The sequence below is a fragment of the Ctenocephalides felis genome, unplaced genomic scaffold, assembly GCF_003426905.1.
Source record: "Ctenocephalides felis isolate EL2017-DRISC unplaced genomic scaffold, ASM342690v1 CF-g0.4_SCAFFOLD_01886, whole genome shotgun sequence".
Classification (NCBI taxonomy): domain Eukaryota; kingdom Metazoa; phylum Arthropoda; class Insecta; order Siphonaptera; family Pulicidae; genus Ctenocephalides; species Ctenocephalides felis.
The window spans coordinates 131,671,529-131,692,632 of record NW_020538040.1 but is presented as its reverse complement, the minus strand read 5'-3'; the positions used below and the strand labels follow the sequence as shown (position 1 = coordinate 131,692,632).

Sequence of the window (21,104 nt, the reverse complement as noted above, 5' to 3'; positions counted from 1 at the left end):
CCCTAATTATTAAATTAATTAAGATTTAAAATTCATCATACATACATTACGTACATAAATTTATTACGTAAAACTTTATATTTTTTTCAAGAGAATTATTAAAACCTTACATAATTTAATGATCAAACACCGTGCTATTGAATAGAATAAATATTTAATAATTCGAAAACCCCTATTTTGTTTCGAACAAAATTGCATAATACTACCTAAACAATATGTGAATATAATAATATATTAATATCTTGATACAATACAATGCAACCATACTGTCTTATTCCTGATCACAACTCTCGTATGTGTTTTTACCATTCAGCCCGTGTGGCGGGTGCCTTATAACTTTGACAGTTTATCTTGAAGGAACTTGATTGTCTACAGTTCTACAATAGAATGTATATGACTTTGTTTTGATTTTGAAATATTTTAGACTAATCTCGAAAATATCGTACAAATTTTTGAATTTAAGTGTGTTGCAAAAGAAAATAGAGATGGAATTTCAAAGTAAATTTTAGAATGTTTTCAACAGTTGTTTTTTTATGTCAAAAGTAAATAATTCTATTGTATTTCCAGGACTCGTTAAAAAAAAGAAAAAGGCAGTAATTGCCGACGATAAATTAAATATTGCAAAAACAAGTAACGATTTGGGCAATTGGTACAATACTCATGGAAAATATGACAATGCTTTGAAAGAATACAAATGTGAAGCCAATGCTTATTCAGTATTGGGGCTACGACTTGAAAATGCAAGAGCACATCGTATGATTGGAGAAATGTACATGTTGTCATCACAATTTTCAGAAGCATTGAAACATGAAGAAATTCATTTGGGTTTGTCTATTTTATTGGCTGATCGTATTCTCTATTATATTTCAGCACGGTTCTGTAATTTTTTTACTGGTCTATATAATATTAATTGTAGTGTGCTGCTCTGAGTTTACAATTTAATAAATAAGATTCTTTGTAGTAAAAATATTGAAAACAATTTTAGATACAGCACGAGACTTAAATAATAAAATAGAAGAGCAGAGAGCCCTTGCCACTATTGGAAGAATACATTTATTACATGGGCAGAGTGTAAATGATTCTAATTTAATGAAACAACAATTGAAATTGGCAGAGAAGTCGTTTATGAAAAGTTTGTTGCTGTGTGAGAGGTGTGTAGTGTACATAATTTTATATATATATATATATATATATATATAAATGATTGTGTGTGAAACACCTATGAATTGTATATATTTTCAGTGTATCTAATTGTCTAACATATTATTAGTTTAAAGGGAGAAATTTCTAATCATGAGCTTATGGATATGCGTGCACGGCTGTTGTTAAACCTTGGTGTTGTATTAGAACATTTACAAAACTATGAGCGATCAATAGACTTCATGGATCGAGCAATAACAATTTGCACAAAACAAGAGTTATTTGAACTGCTACATCAGTGCTATTTAACAAAAGGTTCATTATTGTACCATAGAAAGCAGGACTATTGTCAAGCACTGCAATTTTTCAATAAGTCATTAAATATTGCAGAAAGGTTTGAGTTGTGACAATAAATAAGCAATATAAAATATATATTAATAATAAAATTTCATTGAAAACTGGTATTACTGATTGGTGTTAATGTTCTACTATTTTATTTATATTTAACACTTGAATTAAACTTAGCCTCATAATTAAAGTATCGGCAAAGTCATAGATAGTACTATAAAATCTTTAAAAGATTGAAGTTATTTTGCTAGTAGTATAGTATAGTTACAGTAGATGTTATACCGTTTTTAGGTTGACAGACAAAGTGCTGAAAATGTGTGAATCTTTGTCAATGAAAGCAGAAGTATATATTTCGCAGTATGATCTACAAAGTGCAAAGCATATGTTCATAAAAGCATGGAAATTGAAATGCCCTGATGAAACTGAGAGAAAAACGATTGAAAAAAAGTTGAAAATAGGTATGGAGCTTGAAATAATATTTCTGATGCAGTTTGTTTATGGTTTACTTATAAATAAATAAATTTTATAGTCATGTCTGATATATTTAATGTAATTTTCAGTTGCCAGTATGTGCTACACTGATGATGCCTTAATATGCATTAAAGATACTAACTATGAAATGAGGAAAAGTCTGAATGAAAAAATGGCTGATGGTTATTGCTTTTTTAAAAAATACTCGAAAGCCATTACATATTATTTGAGTATGCTCGAATGTGCTGAATTGAATAATGAGAAAGGCAAAGATTTAATTCCTATATATGTGAGTCTATACCAAACCTATCGAGATAATAATCAGTATGATGAAGCATTAAAGTACTACTGGAAGGAATATGATTTATGCTCAGATATCCCTAGAGAAGCATTTAATACATTAATGAATATTTCAGAAGTATTAGAACTTTCGAACAAAGAATATGAAACCATTGAAGCAGTTTATAATAAAGCACGACAAGAGGTAGAATTATAAATAAAAGTATCCATATCATATTGTGGTCCTAGCATTGTGTTGAAGTTTGTTATTACATATTTAAACACATAGTCCTTTGTTTTATAGGCAAAGAAATTAAATCGAGATTCATTAGAAATGCTATGCATGAAAAAACTAATTAATTTGAGAAGACAATATAATAAAACTGCAGAAGCTGATAAACTTCAGAGAGAATTAGATGATTTAAGAAATCGTGTAGAATCTAGTGACAGTTCAGATTCTGAAAATACTTCACTATCAGAGAACACTCCAAACATAGGGGATGATATATGCATTGAAGATTTATCAGGTATATACACACACACACACATATATATATATATATATATATATATATATATATATATATATATATATATGTGTTGTGATTGTAGGTTTAATTTTGATGTTGAAATATATGAGTGAGTCTTTGAGGGCGATACATCAACAAAGAAAAGCAAAGATTATAAAATATCTTATTTCCAAACGTTTCGACATTCAATTAATGTCATCATCAGTGGATCAAAAAACAGTATGAAAATTAGCATATCTAGGTAATTATAATATATGTGGATTGGTAAAGTAACTATACAATAAGAGAAAAATTAACAAACAGCAACACTTAACAACAAACCAAATATAAAAGATATATATATATATATATATATATATATATATATATGTGTGTGTGTGTGTTTGTGTTGTTTTTTGTATAGCAAAGGAAATGCATTTATGCATCCCAGACTGGTCTTTTGTCTGGGTATGTTAGACTTAATACAGCCATGTGTGTGTAAAAAATAAATACAATCAAAACTACAAACATATTTTCATTAAGGTATTTTGATCCTGAAGAAATTAAATCACTAATCGAGCACACAGCACACGGAAAAAAAGGTAGGACATGGATTGTGAAAAAAATGACAAAGGAGAAACTCAGCTTCATACTGCTTGTATATCAGGAAATATCACTTTAGTCCAAAGATATCTTATCAGAAACATCCAGTAAATATTCGCGATAATGCCGGATGGCTACCATTACATGAGGTATGTTTGCTTGTTGTATTTTGTGAATTGTATATATATATATATATATATATATATATATATATATATATATATATATATACATACAGTTTGTATGAATATATTCTATAGGCTTGTTTATATGGCCATAAAGAAATAGTGCAGTTATTATTAGAGGCAGGAGCCCATATTAATGACAGAGGTGGCACTGCATGCGATGGTAAGACATTTGTTATTTTAGGAGATAATTTTAGGTTGATAACCATAAAGTTTTTTATTATCAGGAATTACACCACTCTATGATGCTGCTAGCAATGGTCATTTACAAGTTATTGAATTGTTGTTAAATCATGGAGCATCTGCTAAATTATTAACAGATGATGGGCAATCGGCTTTAGAAGTACTTATGAAATGGAAAGAAAGTGTTCATCTTGATCAAACTGAATCAGTTTATTATGAACTCATTTATAATAAATTAAGAGCAGCAACAGGAAAACAGTTAGATACTGCACAGAATGTACAAAGTCAAGTATTTAATACGAAGAACTCCAATATGAAATTGAATAATGAGAAATTCCCAGTGAATTTGAGATATGCAATTAATGATTTTAGTGATGAGGAAAATGAAAAGAAAAAGAGTTTAAGTCCAAAAGATCATAGTTTAAAAGCTGAGAATAGTGCTTGTTTGGAATATCAAAATATCATGAAAAATTTACGAAATCGTGCATCAGAATCTAAGTCACTTCCGAATAGTGACAATGAAAAAAAGAGATCAGCCCTGCTCGATGTGAATGATGTTGTAGATAATTGGCTGGAGGATGATTTACAACACAAACGGAAAAGACGGAAAGTTTCACTTAATAGAGGCAATTCAAGTACAAATTATTCAAGTGAAAGCTTATCCATTGAAGCCATAACTGAAAAACGCCTTGAAAACATTGATTCAGGTGGTGCAAAAAAAAACACTGCTGGCAAGAAACATCAAATTTCTTTACTGGATTCTGGTTTTACGAAAGAAAAAAGTGTATCACCTAATATTGATGAAATGATTAATAATTCAGATTTTGTGACCACTCCTATTATCAGACCACAATCACCTATGAAAACACAATTTCAAACTAAGCAATCTGTAAATTATTCCCTCCAAAGTGTAGTCCCTCCAATACCAGTAAAAGTTAGAGTTGAAGACAGGGTGTTGGTAGTTCCGGTTATGTCAAATTTGATACAATCATTGGATATTGCATGGCTTTCAAAAGAAACTTCCAAACGTTATTATAAGTATGTAACCCCATTTAATTTTTCAAGTTTCAAAAAATACATGCACGTTCAACACTAAACCATTTAATATTTAATTTTCTTAAATATAATTAAATACAATTAATAATTAAAAATAAAACAATTCACCGTACATAATTAATATTTCAGCTTGGTGGGATTAGAACCATGCTTAACTCTAATGACGCCAGATGGAGCTATACTAACGCAGGATGACCCTCTGAGTCTTGTTCTCGGTATACCTGAACTACAATCAAATATTTTGAAATGGAATTTGCCTCCTCTTCATGAAAGATATTTAGAAGCTTGTAGTCAGCTCAATACCAGTATGTGATATAATGAAAAATAATCCAATGATATATATTTAGATATTCACACAACTTTTTCTTTCAGTTGTGGACAACAATTTACAAAATTTACTAAATATATGTCAAGCCACACAAATATTAAACTTGTCCAATTTATGGCTATCAACTGCTCAGGTTCAACCAGTATTCAGAAGCTTGAATCACCAAGCAAGCTTAAGAGTGTTAAATTTAAAAGGCAATATGATAACTGATGCTGGAATCAAAATGCTGTGCACATCATTGCCAAGTATGCAGCAATTAAAAGAGCTGAATTTAAGTTTAAATAGTTTAACACATAAAAGTTTATATCATTTCGCTGAAATGTTATCAGAAAAGATATGTCTGCAGGAACTTGAGGAGCTAGATATTAGTTTTAACCCACTATATAATGAAAGCTTTAAACCTTTGGCCAACATTTTGGAAAAGTTAAAATTGAAAAAAATTGTGTTGTCATCATGTGATCTTGAAGGTTCTAACAAAAAGTTAGTTCTACCTTTAAATAATATAGTTTGGCTTGACATTAGCCATAACAGCTTTCAAGATAAATGTATTGAGGATATATTTTCTAACTTAGATGGTGAAACAATCGAGTATTTAAATTTAAGCAACACTTCATTGCCTGGCGACACATTAGTGGAAAACTGGTTGCTTTTTTAAATGCTAGCAGCTTAAAAAATTTGACTGCTTTAGATTTATCTGGCTGTGATATTTCCGACACATACTTAAATCAAATCCTTCATGCATTAATTAGAGCTAAAAAATTTCATACATTTACACTAGCAAATAATTTTCAATTATCTTCAATTTCATTGAGGAGATTATTACAACACAGACCCTGCATTAAGAACATCTTTTTAGAAGGCTGTACAGATATTCTCAAATATCTAGCCATTTCAAATGTTTATGAAGATATTGATAATTTGGCTCCTGAAGAAATTTCGATGAGCGTTAATAAAAATGCAATAGAGGAAGTTGCCAAAATGGATATCATAATAAATATGTGGATGAAATTATGGGGCGACCAAGCTGTGATTAAACATGGACCATTTGGTGAATTGCGTTTAAGCACTAGTAAACATTAAGGAACACGTTATTTATTGTGTATATAATATTTATATTTTTATTGTATTATTAAATTAAATATTTTATATTAATTATTTACAAGTTCTATGAACACAAATGTATTGTTAAATAATTATCGGAACATATCAGCAAAACTTTTATCAATAATCTTCATGTGTTGTTTTTAATGCAATATTATAAGATGGAATCTAATTTCTATTTTATTTGATGTTTCAAATTTTTAATCTTTTATATCTCTGATTTACCTTTAATAATTGTACATTAGAGATTTTCCTGCACATACCCCTTCATACATAATTCTTCTTGTGATTCAGAAATTTTGGCAATCAGGTTAAGACGAAAGTAAAGCAAGTAGATGATTCTCTATAACACTCTGGGCTGAAAATGAAGATTTAAGTAAACTGACAAACATTAAAAAGTTATATTAACATACAGTAGTACCCCGCCTTACAAGCCTTCACAATTTCGAGATATTTATAAGAATTATATAAACTGAATTACTAAAGTAGTTGAGTTAAAATTATTCACTTAAAATATATAAGTGAGCTTTAGAACTTTAACCAGAATTAAAATTAAAATCTGAATTATTTTCAATAAACAAAAAAAAATTTTTTTTGAAAAGAAAATTTTTTTTTCCAAAAGCAATTGTTCCGTCAACACAAGCAGAAAGTTTTTTGAATTATTCAAATCGGAGCTTATTTCTCTCAAAAACTGCCATTTTTTGTACATTTAGCTTGGTATCTTCAAAATGGCTGGACCTACCTTTGCCAAAAACTAATCACCACTTCTCCCAATCATTACAAATTAAATGCTTTTAGATCATTTAAATCGGATGCACCGTTCTCTTAGTTTATATCATTTCGCTCGCTATCTATTTTCTGCACTCTTTGCTCCTTATCTCCGTAACGGTTGGACCTGTCTTTGCCAAAAACTAATCAACACATCTCCCTATCAATAGGAATCGAATGTTTTTTTAAACCACTCAAATTGGTTGATCCGTGCGCCCGAAAAAATGCGGAGACAAAAAATGTTCAGGAATCTTCAAAACGTGGAGAAATGCAAAAATTTTCATTTTCGATTTTCTGGCCATTACTATAACTACCCTACGGGAAGTTAACAAGAATTTTCATATGTAAAGTAGCAATTAACTATCATAAAAAATATTTTGAAGTTAAAATTTTTAATTCAATTTATATTAGTGTTGTGAATTTGTTTGTGCAAAGTGGGAAAAAGTTGAAAAGTTTGTGGATAAAAATGGGTGCATTTTCACCCTGAAAATGATACAACCAGTCGAGCATCAGAACTGTTTGACGAAACATGTCTTTTCGTCACTTATTTTTGCAATACTATAATAGGTTGAAGAAAAAAATAATGCTAATTGAATAATTTTTTCAATGCAATAATTTGTATAACGATTATTTAGTCATTTTATATTCAGTAATTTGCTATGTTTTTACAGAATATGTATTTGACCTAAAGTTTTAATTACTTTTATTGTCAAAAAAAAACATTGTGCTTAAGCAAATTAATGACATTTCAATATATTTATATGGAAAAAATTGAGACGAGCAATTCGACATGCGAGCATGGTTACTGAACAAATTATGCGTGTGAGGCAGGGTACCCCTGTATTTTGTTTTAAAATAAAAATGCAGCTTTTTTGCAAACATATTGACTATCAAAGTAAATTTAATAAGAATTTGAACCGATTATCAATTATGGTAATGCATAAATGTTTTTGTAACCTGCATAAGATTTCTTCCTTATTGCCAAACTGTATGGGGTATCATCATTTTCATTATTTAAAGTTAAATCAGCACCTTTTATAAGAAGATTATGGCAAGAATGTGGGTGATTACCAGCTGCAGCATATGCCAATGCAGTATTTCCAAGCTAAATATATAAAATAATTCAATTACCTATTTATAAACAATGACCTTGTGTCAATGTTACAATATTGGAGAAGATGCAAAATATGATTTCAGAAATACTCATGCTAACTTGCACTTAATTGTGCATTTTACACCAAACAAGTATTAAAAAAATACCATTATAAAAATGTAAGAAAAATATTTCCTGCATTATAATTCTTTAATAATTAACTTGATATATTATAATTATAATAGACCATGTTTCTCTACTTACAATATCACAATGATTTACATCTGCCCCATGTTCTAATAGTAATTTAATTGTATCATAGTGTCCACCAGCAGCTGCAAGAAGTAGCGCTGTTTCACCTTCGGGCCCTAGTTTATCTACAGAAGCTCCATACTGAAGGAGCATATTTACAGTACATGTTTGGCCATAATATGATGCCCAATGCAAACTAGTATAACCATTGATATCGACAGTATCGCATCCCTCAGAGCAAATCTGTTTGATTGTTATCTCACCTTGAGCAGCCCGAGCATGGAAATTGAATTTTATTTCTTCTCCGCTCTTTGCTTCAGTATTACCCCTTTGCAAATTTGTTAATACAGTACTGACTGGCCTATAAGGCAGAAAGGCACTTTTTCTAGAGCCCCACTTCCATTTCAAAACACTTTTGATGCTATTATTTTCAGAATCTGTGTCACAATCGCCATCAATATTTTCTGATTTAATAGCTGGAATCATGTTATTGGGAATTCAACCCATTAATTTGTTTGCTCGTACAAATATGCGTTATTCCTATACATTAATCATGCATTTCAAATACTGCTTTGCAATAATAAACATTCTTCACAATTTGACAGTTCGATCGTTTGATTTTGTTGGGACAGTTCGTAACTCTCTTAACTGTGGTTCGTTTTCTTTATGGTACCCATCCACTAGGCAACCAGGCAACCGAGCAATTTATGACAAAATGACCAATAAATGTCGACTTGTAAATTTTTTTGGTGTCCCAGAAAATCGAATAAAATTTCATTCATTTTTCTTGAACATTAGAGAAAAAAGTTGGTATATTTCGAACGTGTAATGAGATAAAATCGACTTTTGTTGCAAATTTTGGTTCACTTTTCATTTTATTAAACATTGATTTTTATATAAAAATTATATTAAAGTTTTTTATTTAACATTAATGTTGTACATTTGCAACAGATGAATTCGGAATGAATTTTGTCACGAATAAATAGCACGAATTATTGTTCAAACGTAGTCCGATAGCTGTTATAACAAAATATTCACGTTTTACATTATATTAGCATCTAATTTTAATCTAAACAATGGCCTTAATCTTGGAATATACGTCTACATTTACCCAAGAATGCCCATAACAAAAAAGTTTTTGAGCATTAACTTCCCGTAGGGTGGTTATAGTAATGGGCCGAAAATCGAAAATGAAATTTTTTACATATCTTCACGTTTTGAAGGTTTCTTAACATTTTGGCATACCCAAGAAATAATGAATGTGTGTGTACGTATGTATGAATACAATTTTTCTTCCACGTTTTCGGGCGCACGGATTGACTGATTTGAATGGTTCAAAAAATATTCGTTTCCTAATATTGATAGGGAGATGTGCTGACTAGTTTGTGGGAAAGGCAGGTACAGCCGTTATGGAGATACGGAGCAAAGAGTGCAGAAAACAGAAATCGATCGATTTTTTGAGAGAACGGAGGATCCGTTTTGAATGATTCTGCTTGTGTTGACGAATGCTTTTGAGAAAATAATTTAAAAAAAAATATTCATTTTTTTACGAATTACTTAAGTAATCTCAAATACTCAATAATATTTCATTATGGTACGGAAAATTCCAGCAATTTGCCTTAAGGCACTATCCCATACACCACTAGTTTTATATTAATTCATCATAATACGGATATCATTTTAATTAAAATACCCGGGAGATAGGCCTTTATTTTGTACTCTATTTTAATTATATTTATGTTACTATTCACTCATGTTACTAGATGCTATATTATTTAGGAGTTGTAACGGATGTTGAAATTAAAAAAAATATATATAAAAAATTTAGATATGAAGGAAAGGGTATGGTCAATGGTCGTGTTTCCATACAGAATTGGCCCCTCCCTGATATTTAAATTATTTCGATGCCGTTTTATAAGTCTTTTTAGAAAATCCCCGTATACCACATTTCAATTCCCTATAGCTCATCATGTTTATTTATCTATGTTTTGGCTGAGCCGACATATCATTGAAATTATGCGAAAGTGGGCCCTTACTTTTTCGAATAAAAATTTAGTATATAGGTTTATTTCATAAAAACCTATAAAATGGCCATTTTATACTTGTTTATCTTTGAAAATGACATCAAAATAATTGAAATACCAAGTTGGGGCCAATTCTATATGGAAACACGACCATACCCTTTAATTAATTAATTAAAGGGTATGGTCGTGTTTCCATATTTACTTTAAAGTAATAAATTATTACCGATAATAAATTGTTAATATATCAATAAAATTGATTTTTTACAAGTCAAAACGTTCAGAAAACTTTCAAACGTAAAAATATGTAAAATTTTTGATTTTTGCGATTACTGTATTAGTTAAAATGTTTAACCACTTTCAAAAAAAAAATCCTAATACTTTATACGTATTCTCTGGTACAGTATGAATCAAATCAAGATGTAGTTTGGCATGACGTATTTGCCATACCAACCGATATCCGGCCCTAATCAAAAGTCCTGATATTGTCATTGTTATAATCCTCGCATGTGAGAAAAAAATCTCAATGAACCTTTAATGTATTTGTCAACTGTCGGTACGTCGGCTGTTTCGTGCATGTGTTTTGTCGAGTAATACCAGTCGTAGAGCTTTGTTTTCTGTAGTCTGTAGTTCCAGCAAGTTTGCCTTGGATGTCGAGTTCCATACTAGAACGTATCGTGTCGGTCCAGTGTGGAACGCGAACGTATCTTAGGTTAGATGGCCGAGAACGTATCGTTATGATTAGAGTCAGGTATAGTGTCCATTTGTTCGTAACCCTCAACTAGTCTTTTGTGGCTCAAGAGAGGCCTCAATAGATTTAACATCCCAAATGCTTGTTCTCGTGTTCGAGGTTGAGTCTTCGGCACAGGTTCAGGTTGGTCAAGGTATTTGACTTTTGTTGGACCATATTTTTACTGGGAAGCATATAGCCTATACCTGAACCTATACTTTCAGGTAAAAGCAATGTCTGTCCGACGCGAGTGTCGTCGAAGGAATCTCCGATTCGAGGTTCATAGCTGTAATCACTGTCTAGAATTACTAGGAACTTAATATTAAAGTGTTACAAAGTTTGTTACAAAAACTTAATTTTACTACAAATAATTCTTTATTATTTGTTTGAATAATATTTTTTATTATTTGTATTATAAATAACTCAATTTAAGTTGAGGGATGGATTGTTATGGTTTTAGGTGATTCATTTTGTCAACATTAACTATAACATTCCTTTTTGAAAACTATATATCGAGTGTACACAGATATCTACAATTACAAGACCTACACTATTTGTACAAAAATCAAATTATTTATTGTAATTAAATTATAATTGCAACTACCTCTTTAGTGTAAGATCAAATAACAGTTCATCTGTAAATTTAACATCACACTCTTCCCTGCGGTATTCCAAATTCAGTAACTCATATTCGATTTTCATTCAAAATTTTCTATTATACAAAAATGAGTATATATAATTAATAATATACACAATCTTTATGTTAAAATATTAAGACTTATGATACACATCCAGTTTATCTGCTTATATATTTACAAGTGTTGAAAATTTCCTAAAATTAAAATTACACTAAAGGTAAAGTTAATGAATATTGTCAAAAATGATAAGAATCATTGCAGTCAGTAAATTTTATCTCAATACTATTATCGAAAAAAAAAAAAAAAAATCAGAAACCATTAATGAAAAATGAAGCTTTGTGCAGATCCATTCGCAACACTAAAATTTACTGGTAACACAGAACATATTTATAATAAATACTATAATAATGATAATACAACACATATTTTGTATCTTTCAATATATTAAATATTTTGAATTATTTGAATCTTTATGTAAAAATCAATGTATATATAAGTCAAATAAAACAAATTTTCAAATTAAAAAAAAAAAATTAATACAACACATATATCTTTATACTCTTCTGTTGATGTATTTTATAAAAATTCACGGGCATTTCATTATTTAGCAGATCTCCCATAATGAAAATCTCCATTTATAATTTGTGGCACTGAACAAATATTATATAAATGTTATTAAATCAATTGTAAGAACTTCTTTAAACAATTTTCATTTGAGAAATTATCAAGAAAAAAAATGGTTTACCTATTAAAAAAGTTTAAAAAAATTGCTGACTGTTAGAGGAATCATTATGGTTCCAACAACAGTAATAACGGATATTAAGTAATTAAGGCTTATGTGACCACATTGTTTGTGCGTCACCAATTCAGAAAACATTAGTTAAAAAATATTAACAAACACTTTTGGTAAATTGCTTTTTAAAACATTACACATAAAAATGTCACTAAACTAACATCAAATATAATATGTGCCAATAATTATATGAGTTTCACAATATAACTACATGAATCTGACACAATCCAATAGCAAATGAATGACACAATCGAATAGCACTGTAATTGTATATACTTAAATCTGTGCCAGCTCGTTCATATTTACTAATATCTGTTTTACTTATATAGAACTCATCTCCGTTGGTTCTGGTTATCCTCAGTATTTACTTGGGGTTGCATCATATACATTTTAACAATTAAATGTACATAGAAAGATTATGCTTTTTGTTTGCTATTCGTTATTCTAGTATGAAATCTTCCATTCACATTTTTCCATACTCATTTGATCAGAGGAATAAAACTGTGACATTCTTTTTTTTTTCAATGTTTTTATTTAGGATCTCTCTGCTCGAATTTTATACCTCATTTATACAAGTCCAATGGCCTCATATTTGAAGTCAGTATGAACACTTCCATTATAAAATAATTCTGTAATTGTAAAAATTATAATGAAAGAAGAGGCAAACAAACAATACAAGAAAAAAATATTCCATATTTAAAGTTATATATATATATATATATATATATATATATAAATATATTATAAATATATATATATATAAATATATTATAAATATATATATATATATATATATATATAAATATATTATAAATATTTATATATATATATATATATATATATATATATCGAGAATTTTTTGTTCGACGTTAAAACATATTGAATCGCATAAAAACAGCCAATGCGTAGAAGATGATTTGAATGAAATGTATGAATTGCTAAAAAAAAGCAAGAGAATAAATCAGCATATTTATAACTCAAAGAATCTAAAACAATTTAAAACAATGCTTTACAAACAATGGACCTTAGAAGATTTTCCGAATTTTGTTTTATCTTTTTAAATTCAAATTGTGTAATTGAACGTAGTTTTTCTTGCCTACTTTCAGAAAGCTATCAAAATGTAATCTATTTCTGTAAATCTGATTTCCTATTATGCCCCCGATTTATTACCCTTCCTCTAAAACATACAATTAGTTACTTAGGTTAGTCATACAATACCACTTGTCGCGCTTACGTATGCTTTGCTTCGTGTATATTGTGCGTCATAGAAACTTGTTTATTACGTTTACCTTATTCAGTTTTATTTCAAATTGTTTTTGTTTTCCTGCAGTAGTATAATGTGACTGTTGTCTTAGTTGTAATTGTTAGCATGTGTGTTTTCCGCAACCCACAATTCTTTTCCCACACGGAAAAGCGTGCCGTTGAAGAATGTTGTGGTAGACTTTTTTGTCCATTATACCCTCAATTTTCACAATGTCCTCAGCAAATCATCACCAGACTAACACTAATCCTCGACGTTCAAAAATCGTTCTCTCACAGCCCCCGAAATTCGCGAAAAACTCAACTCCGCGCGCAAAGCACAAGTATGGGTTTCAAATGTACAGCGTCTACAAAATTACGGCTTCAAAGGATGCGTCGCCTCTAAAAAAAACATTACTATGCAAGCAAAAAAAAGTGAAAAGATTGAATTGGGCTAATAAACATAAAAATTGTACAATTGAACGATAATCTAAAGTCTTGTTCACAAACGAATCAAAATTTCAAATTTTCAACAAACGACACCGAAACGACGTCGTCGTTTTGGTTGACGAATGCATGATAAAACAATGTGTGATCCCCCATAGTCAAGCATGGTGGTGGTTCAGTGTTAGTCTGGGGATGATTTGCTGGGAACATTGTTGGTGACATTGTTAAAATTGAGGGTATAATGGACAAAAAAGTCTACCACAACATTCTTCAACGGCACGCTTTTCCGCATAGGAAAAGAATTGTGGGTCGCGGATTCGTTTTCCCGCAAGATAATGATCCTAAGCACACTCCTAAATTCCTTCTCAGTCAAAGAAAAGTAGAAAGAACTCAAATATATGGAATGGCCGGAGTCGCCGGATGAGTTGCTGTGGGACGTGTTGGACAGACAAGAGAGAAAATTGCAACCAACTAATACGAAACAGCTTTGGACGTTCCTACTGAATCGCTGGAATGAAATAACGACGGAACCATTGCATAAATAAGAACAGAATAAATTGAACAGAGCATAGCAAAATATTTGTGAAATATAATATGTTTTGCACGTTTCCGAGGCAATAATCATTATTGCTCGGATTATTGCCTCGGAAACGTACGCATAAACTACTTTTTCCGTGCAAAATATATTATATTTCACAAATATTTTGCTATACTCTGTTCAACTTAGTGTATATATGATAGTGCAAAATTATGTGCCATGCTCTAGTTACTGATGTAAGACCATATTAATATCCACTGATGATGACATAAAATCCTATGTCGAAAAGTTTGGAAAAAAATTAAAGATTAACTTCTAAATCTTTGCCTTTTATTTGATGTATTGCCCTTGAAGAACTTACTCATATTTTTCAACATCAAAACTAACTTCTTTAACATATATATATATATATATATATATATATATATATATATATATAAATATTGAGAACTCACCAATTGTTGCATGCAAATGCAATAAAAACTATTTCAGTTGAAACATATTGAACTATCCAAGATTGGTTGCATCGTAAAGCAAACTTCGAGAGCTGGAAAAGAATGGCCTGAGAGAAGGTTTTGGTGTTGAACCAATTGACATTGTATCCAATTCAGGAGCAGAGTCATCGGCTTCTCCGCAAGACAAGGATTCTAACTCTTGAAATAATGCATCAATTTCATGTGCACCCTCTAGAGCTCCCTCTTCTCTCCCTGCTACACCAGCCTCTAGTTCCTCTGGTACACGAAAACGTCGTAACAGTGCCACAAATTTTTGTTTGAGGTTACGTTGCTATTAAGATGAATTTATAAATAAATTCTTGCGCGCATATAGATGTATACATGAAAATAATCTTTGATCTTTACCCGGCTACTTGGCAACTTTGCACCCTTTCTTGAGTGCTCAAACTCGCTATCACTATCAACAGCATGCGCTCCCATAGCTGCATCATCACCAGTGTGCGCACCATGTTGTAATTTTCTGTAAGCCAAACCTTTACGAGTTTGGCTAACACTAGTACGACTGACATTAGCATCATATAGCTGCTCATCATTATCTTCTGCCGAACTGAATTCAGCTTCCTCATCATCATCTGAGTATTCAGCCACTCCTCGATCAGCTGACATAGCACAACTGTTTTGTTTGTCGTGATCCACTGGTATTGATGATACCTATAAATCAATAATCTACATGTTCACTGTAAAACATTTTAATACACTTACTTAATAAAATAACTTCTAGCCAAATATTCATAGAAATTAAATAGTAAATGCATTGTAGAATCAGTCAAATGTTTTACACAAAAAATTGTATTCTTTTGAAACATTCTATTAAAAAGTGGATATGAAAACCAAAACTAAATATATTGCTATTCCAATAATATATTTTTAAAAATAACAACCTGGTATGCAGTAAGCCGTGCGAGTGGTCCACATTTTCGGGCACTTTTTCCATCACCTCCTAAATCAATCTGCATATCGCGAGATCGTTGTAAAACCTGATCCATACGTACTGAGCCTTCACACAATGTTTTGTACCCCAGAATAGTACGTGACTTGTATTTTTTACGCCGTTGAAGAAGAATCTGTAATCTTAAAGTAAAGGATAATATGCACATTAAAAATTCATAATTATATTTATATGGTAGATTACAAGATTTTGATCAATAAACTTTTAGAACTAGGAGTGGAAAGCATTCTTTTCAGCATTCTAAAGGATTTTCTGAACAGAAAGAATAACCAGGACAAAGATTGGAAATTCCACAAGTGAAATATGCAAATTAACATCAGTCCTGGGGCCATACTCTTCTTTATCTATGCCTGAGGCCCTTGTTATACCTTGTATATACAACCAACTTGAAAAAGGAAACTTAAATATACTATACGCAGACGATACGGCGATAGTATATGCAGACAAAGACCAATATAAGCTAGAGCAATATATAAAAAAAAGGCATGGAGACATACTCAAATTGGCTATTTAAGAACAAATTACCATTAATACTAAAAAAACAAAATACATATACAAATAGAAGTAAAGAAAAAAATAAATTGAAGCTTAAAGTTAACAAAACTGAAATTGAAGAGGTAGACAATATAAAATATCTAGGACTCATAATCAATCAATAATTAACTTGGACAGACCACATAAAGAGAATGAAAAAAAAAAGATAGTTTCACTAACAGGAGCACTAAAGAGATATACACTACTTTGGAACTAAATGCAAAATTTTAGTACTGAAAGCGTACATAATGCTTATAATTATGTACGGAATTGCAACATGGAGTCAAACCACAAAAAAATATAGAAAGCATTCAGAGAATAATAAATAATAATAAATAAAGTATTAAAAACAACTTATAATCTCCCCTATTTCACCCTAGTTCGATATGTAACAGATAACCTACCATTAAATAAAATTTTAAAAATAGAAAAGTGCAAATTAATACATAAGATAATAATAAATAAAGTATTAAAAACAACTTATAATCTCCCCTATCTCACCCTAGTTCGATATGTAACAGATAACCTACCATTAAATAAAATTTTAAAAATAGAAAAGTGCAAATTAATACATAAGATTAAACATAACAAAATCAAAACATGCACATCAATAACTATAAATAAGGAAATACACAAGTACAATACTAGACAACAGGAAAATTATCATCTAAAGCAAACAAAAACAAATAAAACACTATATGAAGTGCTATAAAATTATTCAATGGGCTTTGAAAAAAATAAAGATGACTAAAGAAGAGAAACAATTTAAAACTATGTTAAAAGAATATTATAAAAAAATTAGATAAATAAATTAGACCAGAACATGAATGTAAAAATGAATATATGTAGTATTGTATGATTGAATTATAAAATAAATGATATAAAATGTTGTAATGACCATATCATATGTATATATATATATATATATATATATATATATATATATACACCTAAGTCTGTTTTTACACGGTAGATTGGTTCCAGAAGAAGCCGTGTAAAAAAAAAAACGTGTAAAAAAAGACATTGATCTTATACAAAAATGGGTGATTTGTTCCTAATCTCTAAAACCTATTAAAATTAGTCAAAAACAAGAATTTTTAAGAACAAGAATTCATGTTTATTTTATTAAATCAAATATATAATGCTTATTTTCACAAGCATAGTAATTAATGATAGAAAAGATATGCACTCTAATCTTAAAAGTAATATAAATTAAATGTATGGCAAGTTCAGGAACTAAAAAACGTTGTAAACGAAAAGAATAGGTTGTTCAATTTTTAAGGTTTCCCTAAATTAGTGCTATTTACATTTGCTTTGAGCAGTAAAAATTGTTTGTACGCGCTAAAGGGGAATTCACGTAAATCTTTAAGCTAGTGTTCGCAAACTATCGATACTATCGATGGTTTCAGACTTTTTTCTTTCATAAATACTTTTTTGTGATATGAACATACTTCGCAAAAATTAAATTTGACAAAAAAATTTAAGTACATAAAATTTCAAATCGTGCTAAATGGAATAAAATCGTGTAAAAAAATTAAAATTATTCAATTTTCAAACAGTGTTATATCAAAACCGTGCACAAAAAGATCGTGTAAAAACAGACTTAGGTGTATATATACACTTTGTATAGACCAGTGTTTCTCAAAGTGGGCCCTCCGGTGGGCGATTGTAATATCCTGGGGGGCGATAAGAGGCTCCTAACTAATTTTTTTTTATGTATACATTGTTTTAAGTAGCGTTTTATTTGTTCTCACTAGTAAAATTTTCTAATTTAGAATGTAAGGTTACATGAACTAATATATCACACTATAACTATATTTTTAAAATTTAAAAAAAATGTTTTTTAGAGATTTTATAGGTATAAAAAATTTGGTAGGAGAGCGCTACAAAAATTTTGATCTTCAAAGGGGGCATTGGAAGAAATAAGTTTGAGAAACGCTAGTATAGACATTTTGTACGATCTTTCATACCAAGCACTTCTGCCTGTCTGATATGTATAAAATTTATATTAAAATTCAAATAAAAAAAATAAAAAATTATATTGTTAGAAATATATGTATCAAAAATAATGTTTCAATGGTACTCACTAGTACTAGTACTAGTACAGTAATTTTGTAAAACTGTATATCTGCAACAATTTACAAAACAATTATTACAATGTACATACCTGTTTCCATCTCGTTTTATGAAATGAGGATACTGCAAACTAAAATGTAAATCAAGTTCTGCTTCTAATAAAGTAGATTGTCCAGCTAAATTTGAAGATTGCAAAGAAGGTTGAAGTGTTGACAACAATTGTTGCTGGTAATTTTGATTACCTCCAGTTGCATTTACACTACATTGTTGATTTGCCATTATTGAATTTTGAACATTGATTGAAACACCTAGAATGATTATCAATTATTACTACACTATATACATTACAAGAAAATTCTGTAATATTTTAAATCTATATCAAGTGTCTATTACTTGCCAGAGCTTTGTTGTGATGGATTGTACGATTGTGCTGGCTGTAAAGCTACAGCACCTAAGGATATCTCATGTGATCGCAAAATGCGTTTTGAACTTTGCATTTTTACAGCCAAAGACACGCTTGTTACATCAGCGGGAAGTGGAGTTAGAAGTGTGAGTCTTGTAACAGTCAAAGAGCACAACCTTAAATTACAAAAGAGCAGTTTCTAAAGCATTTCAAACATAATCTATAAGTTTCAGAATGATTCCGTCACAATAATAATATATGAAAACTTCTAAACTTCTTCCAAGTAAGTGTTTTCTTTCAAATTTTGTACAAATTTTATAATAAATATTCGCACAATATATACATATACAATGTTGTTTTTGGAAGAATAAAATATAATCGAATTTCATTGAATTCAATACAATAAAAGCCCTATATTAAATATGGAACAGTAACAACAATATAACATAAAAATCATTAAAGTTGTAATACAAATAACATTGCTAAATTATTATTGTGTGTATACATTATATGAAGTGTGTATGTGTGACTATATTTATCTGTCGTGCATTTGGAGATTGATTGATGATTTTTAACCTGGGAATACAATTAGAAGGGGTCCTATCCACTTCCCAGGCTGCAAAAAGTTTCATAGGAACAGGTTTCATTGCGGTGTTTGACATTTTATATTCAATAAATGAACACTTCATTCGATCAATCTACATCGTTTTTACAACTTTTATTGAGATCAGCACTTTGATCCATACTGCGCTTTGAAATTTCAATGAAACTTTCAATTCAAACTTTAAACTGCACTACAAAAATAATGATTGTGATTGCACTGTACTGTTATATCTGATAGCTGTCAAAGGGCTGTCAAAAGCGATGCTACGCTAATCCATAGAGAGAGAAACACGTTCATGTAGCTAACAAAGCACAGCCCTTAGCAGAGCATTATCCAGCCGATAATTTTGCTGGTTATTTAAAAAGCTAATATCTTTTTGGTTCATACTTACTGTTAAAATACTAAAAAATATATGCAATTAAGGGGTTAGGAGTACTTAAAGTTTTTGAAAAAACAATTTTTGTCGCAGTCGCAATCGCAAAAAAATCGAAAATGAAAATTTGTATATATTTTTACGTTTGAGAGGATTCTGAACATTTTGGCATACCTTAGAAAAAATTGATGTATGTGTATGTGCATAGATAAACATGCATAAGTATAAGTGTGTATGTATGTGTGTGTGTGTGTGTGCAGATACAAATTTTTATCGACGATTTCGGGAACACGGTTCAACAGATTTCAATTATTCAACTAGCTGTAAGTGGAATTCTGTCTTAAGGCAATTAGAGCATCGTGCCTTAAGGCAAATTGCTGGAACTTCCCGTACCAAAAATTATTATTTTTTTTAAAAACGATTAACATTTTTGAAAAAAATTTACTTCGAAAAAATAATATTTTTGAGAAACTATAAATTGGACAAAAAATTACTTTTTTTTTTTTGAAAAAAAAAATGTTTTCTTTATTTTGACATATTTTGGAAGATCTGAACTTTTTTTCAAAGCAATCGTACTGCTTTAACTGCATAGGGACAAAATATAAAGCGCGTAAGCGCCGCGTCGCTGTCTAACGCATAAGCATTGGTACGGAACCCATAGGAATGTTAACAAAATGTATACTTATTGTTAAAATCTCTATAAAATATCTGATAATTTGATGTGCATATGTCTAATGATCATTTTTGACCGCCAAATGGCTCATTTTTTTACTTTTTCCTCCACATTTCCGAAACCGCTAGACCTGCCTTCATGAAAATTTTATCGATTCTTCATCTTGTCAATACAAGTTTTTGAATTATTCAAATCGGACGCTCCGTTCTCTTAAAACTGAGTTACCGTTTTCGGCACTTCTTGCCCCGTATCTTG

The 21,104-nt window shown here is 30.1% G+C and overlaps 2 protein-coding genes and 1 pseudogene across 2 annotated transcripts; 1 reads left to right on the top strand and 2 right to left on the bottom strand.

The window, feature by feature from the left end:
- Positions 1–377: 377 nt before the first annotated feature.
- On the top strand, positions 378–6,196 carry LOC113375911 (annotated as a pseudogene).
- Positions 5,791–8,913, bottom strand: LOC113378769 (DNA-binding protein RFXANK-like). The gene is made up of 3 exons (XM_026619365.1): positions 8,329–8,913; positions 7,929–8,076; positions 5,791–6,561 (listed from the first exon to the last, which is right to left on the bottom strand). Exons 1-3 carry the CDS (start codon positions 8,800–8,802, stop codon positions 6,515–6,517), a joined length of 669 nt encoding a protein of 222 aa, XP_026475150.1. The 5' UTR covers positions 8,803–8,913; the 3' UTR covers positions 5,791–6,514.
- A 3,351-nt stretch (positions 8,914–12,264) lies between these two features.
- On the bottom strand, positions 12,265–20,037 carry LOC113377561 (phosphofurin acidic cluster sorting protein 1-like). The gene is made up of 7 exons (XM_026617922.1): positions 19,776–20,037; positions 19,194–19,375; positions 18,888–19,104; positions 16,119–16,308; positions 15,583–15,888; positions 15,178–15,508; positions 12,265–13,127 (listed from the first exon to the last, which is right to left on the bottom strand). The coding sequence occupies exons 1-6, from the start codon at positions 19,886–19,888 to the stop codon at positions 15,230–15,232; spliced, it is 1,287 nt and encodes a 428-aa protein (XP_026473707.1). The 5' UTR covers positions 19,889–20,037; the 3' UTR covers positions 12,265–13,127; positions 15,178–15,229.
- Positions 20,038–21,104: the final 1,067 nt, after the last annotated feature.

Bases quoted from the DNA above. Each gene is read 5' to 3' on its own strand.
- LOC113378769 (XM_026619365.1), bottom strand. From the start codon at position 8,802: ATGATTCCAGCTATTAAATCAGAAAATATTGATGGCGATTGTGACACA. The intron at 8,077-8,328 runs GTAAGTAGAGAA...TTATATATTTAG, and splicing joins ATGTAAATCATTGTGATATT to CTTGGAAATACTGCATTGGC. The intron at 6,562-7,928 runs GTTACAAAAACA...CTTCATTTTCAG, and splicing joins AAGGAAGAAATCTTATGCAG to CCCAGAGTGTTATAGAGAAT.
- LOC113377561 (XM_026617922.1), bottom strand. From the start codon at position 19,888: ATGAAGTGTTCATTTATTGAATATAAAATGTCAAACACCGCAATGAAA. The intron at 19,376-19,775 runs GTTAAAAATCAT...TTGTAATTTAAG, and splicing joins CCTTCTAATTGTATTCCCAG to GTTGTGCTCTTTGACTGTTA. The intron at 16,309-18,887 runs GTATGTACATTG...CTTTACTTTAAG, and splicing joins ATAAAACGAGATGGAAACAG to ATTACAGATTCTTCTTCAAC.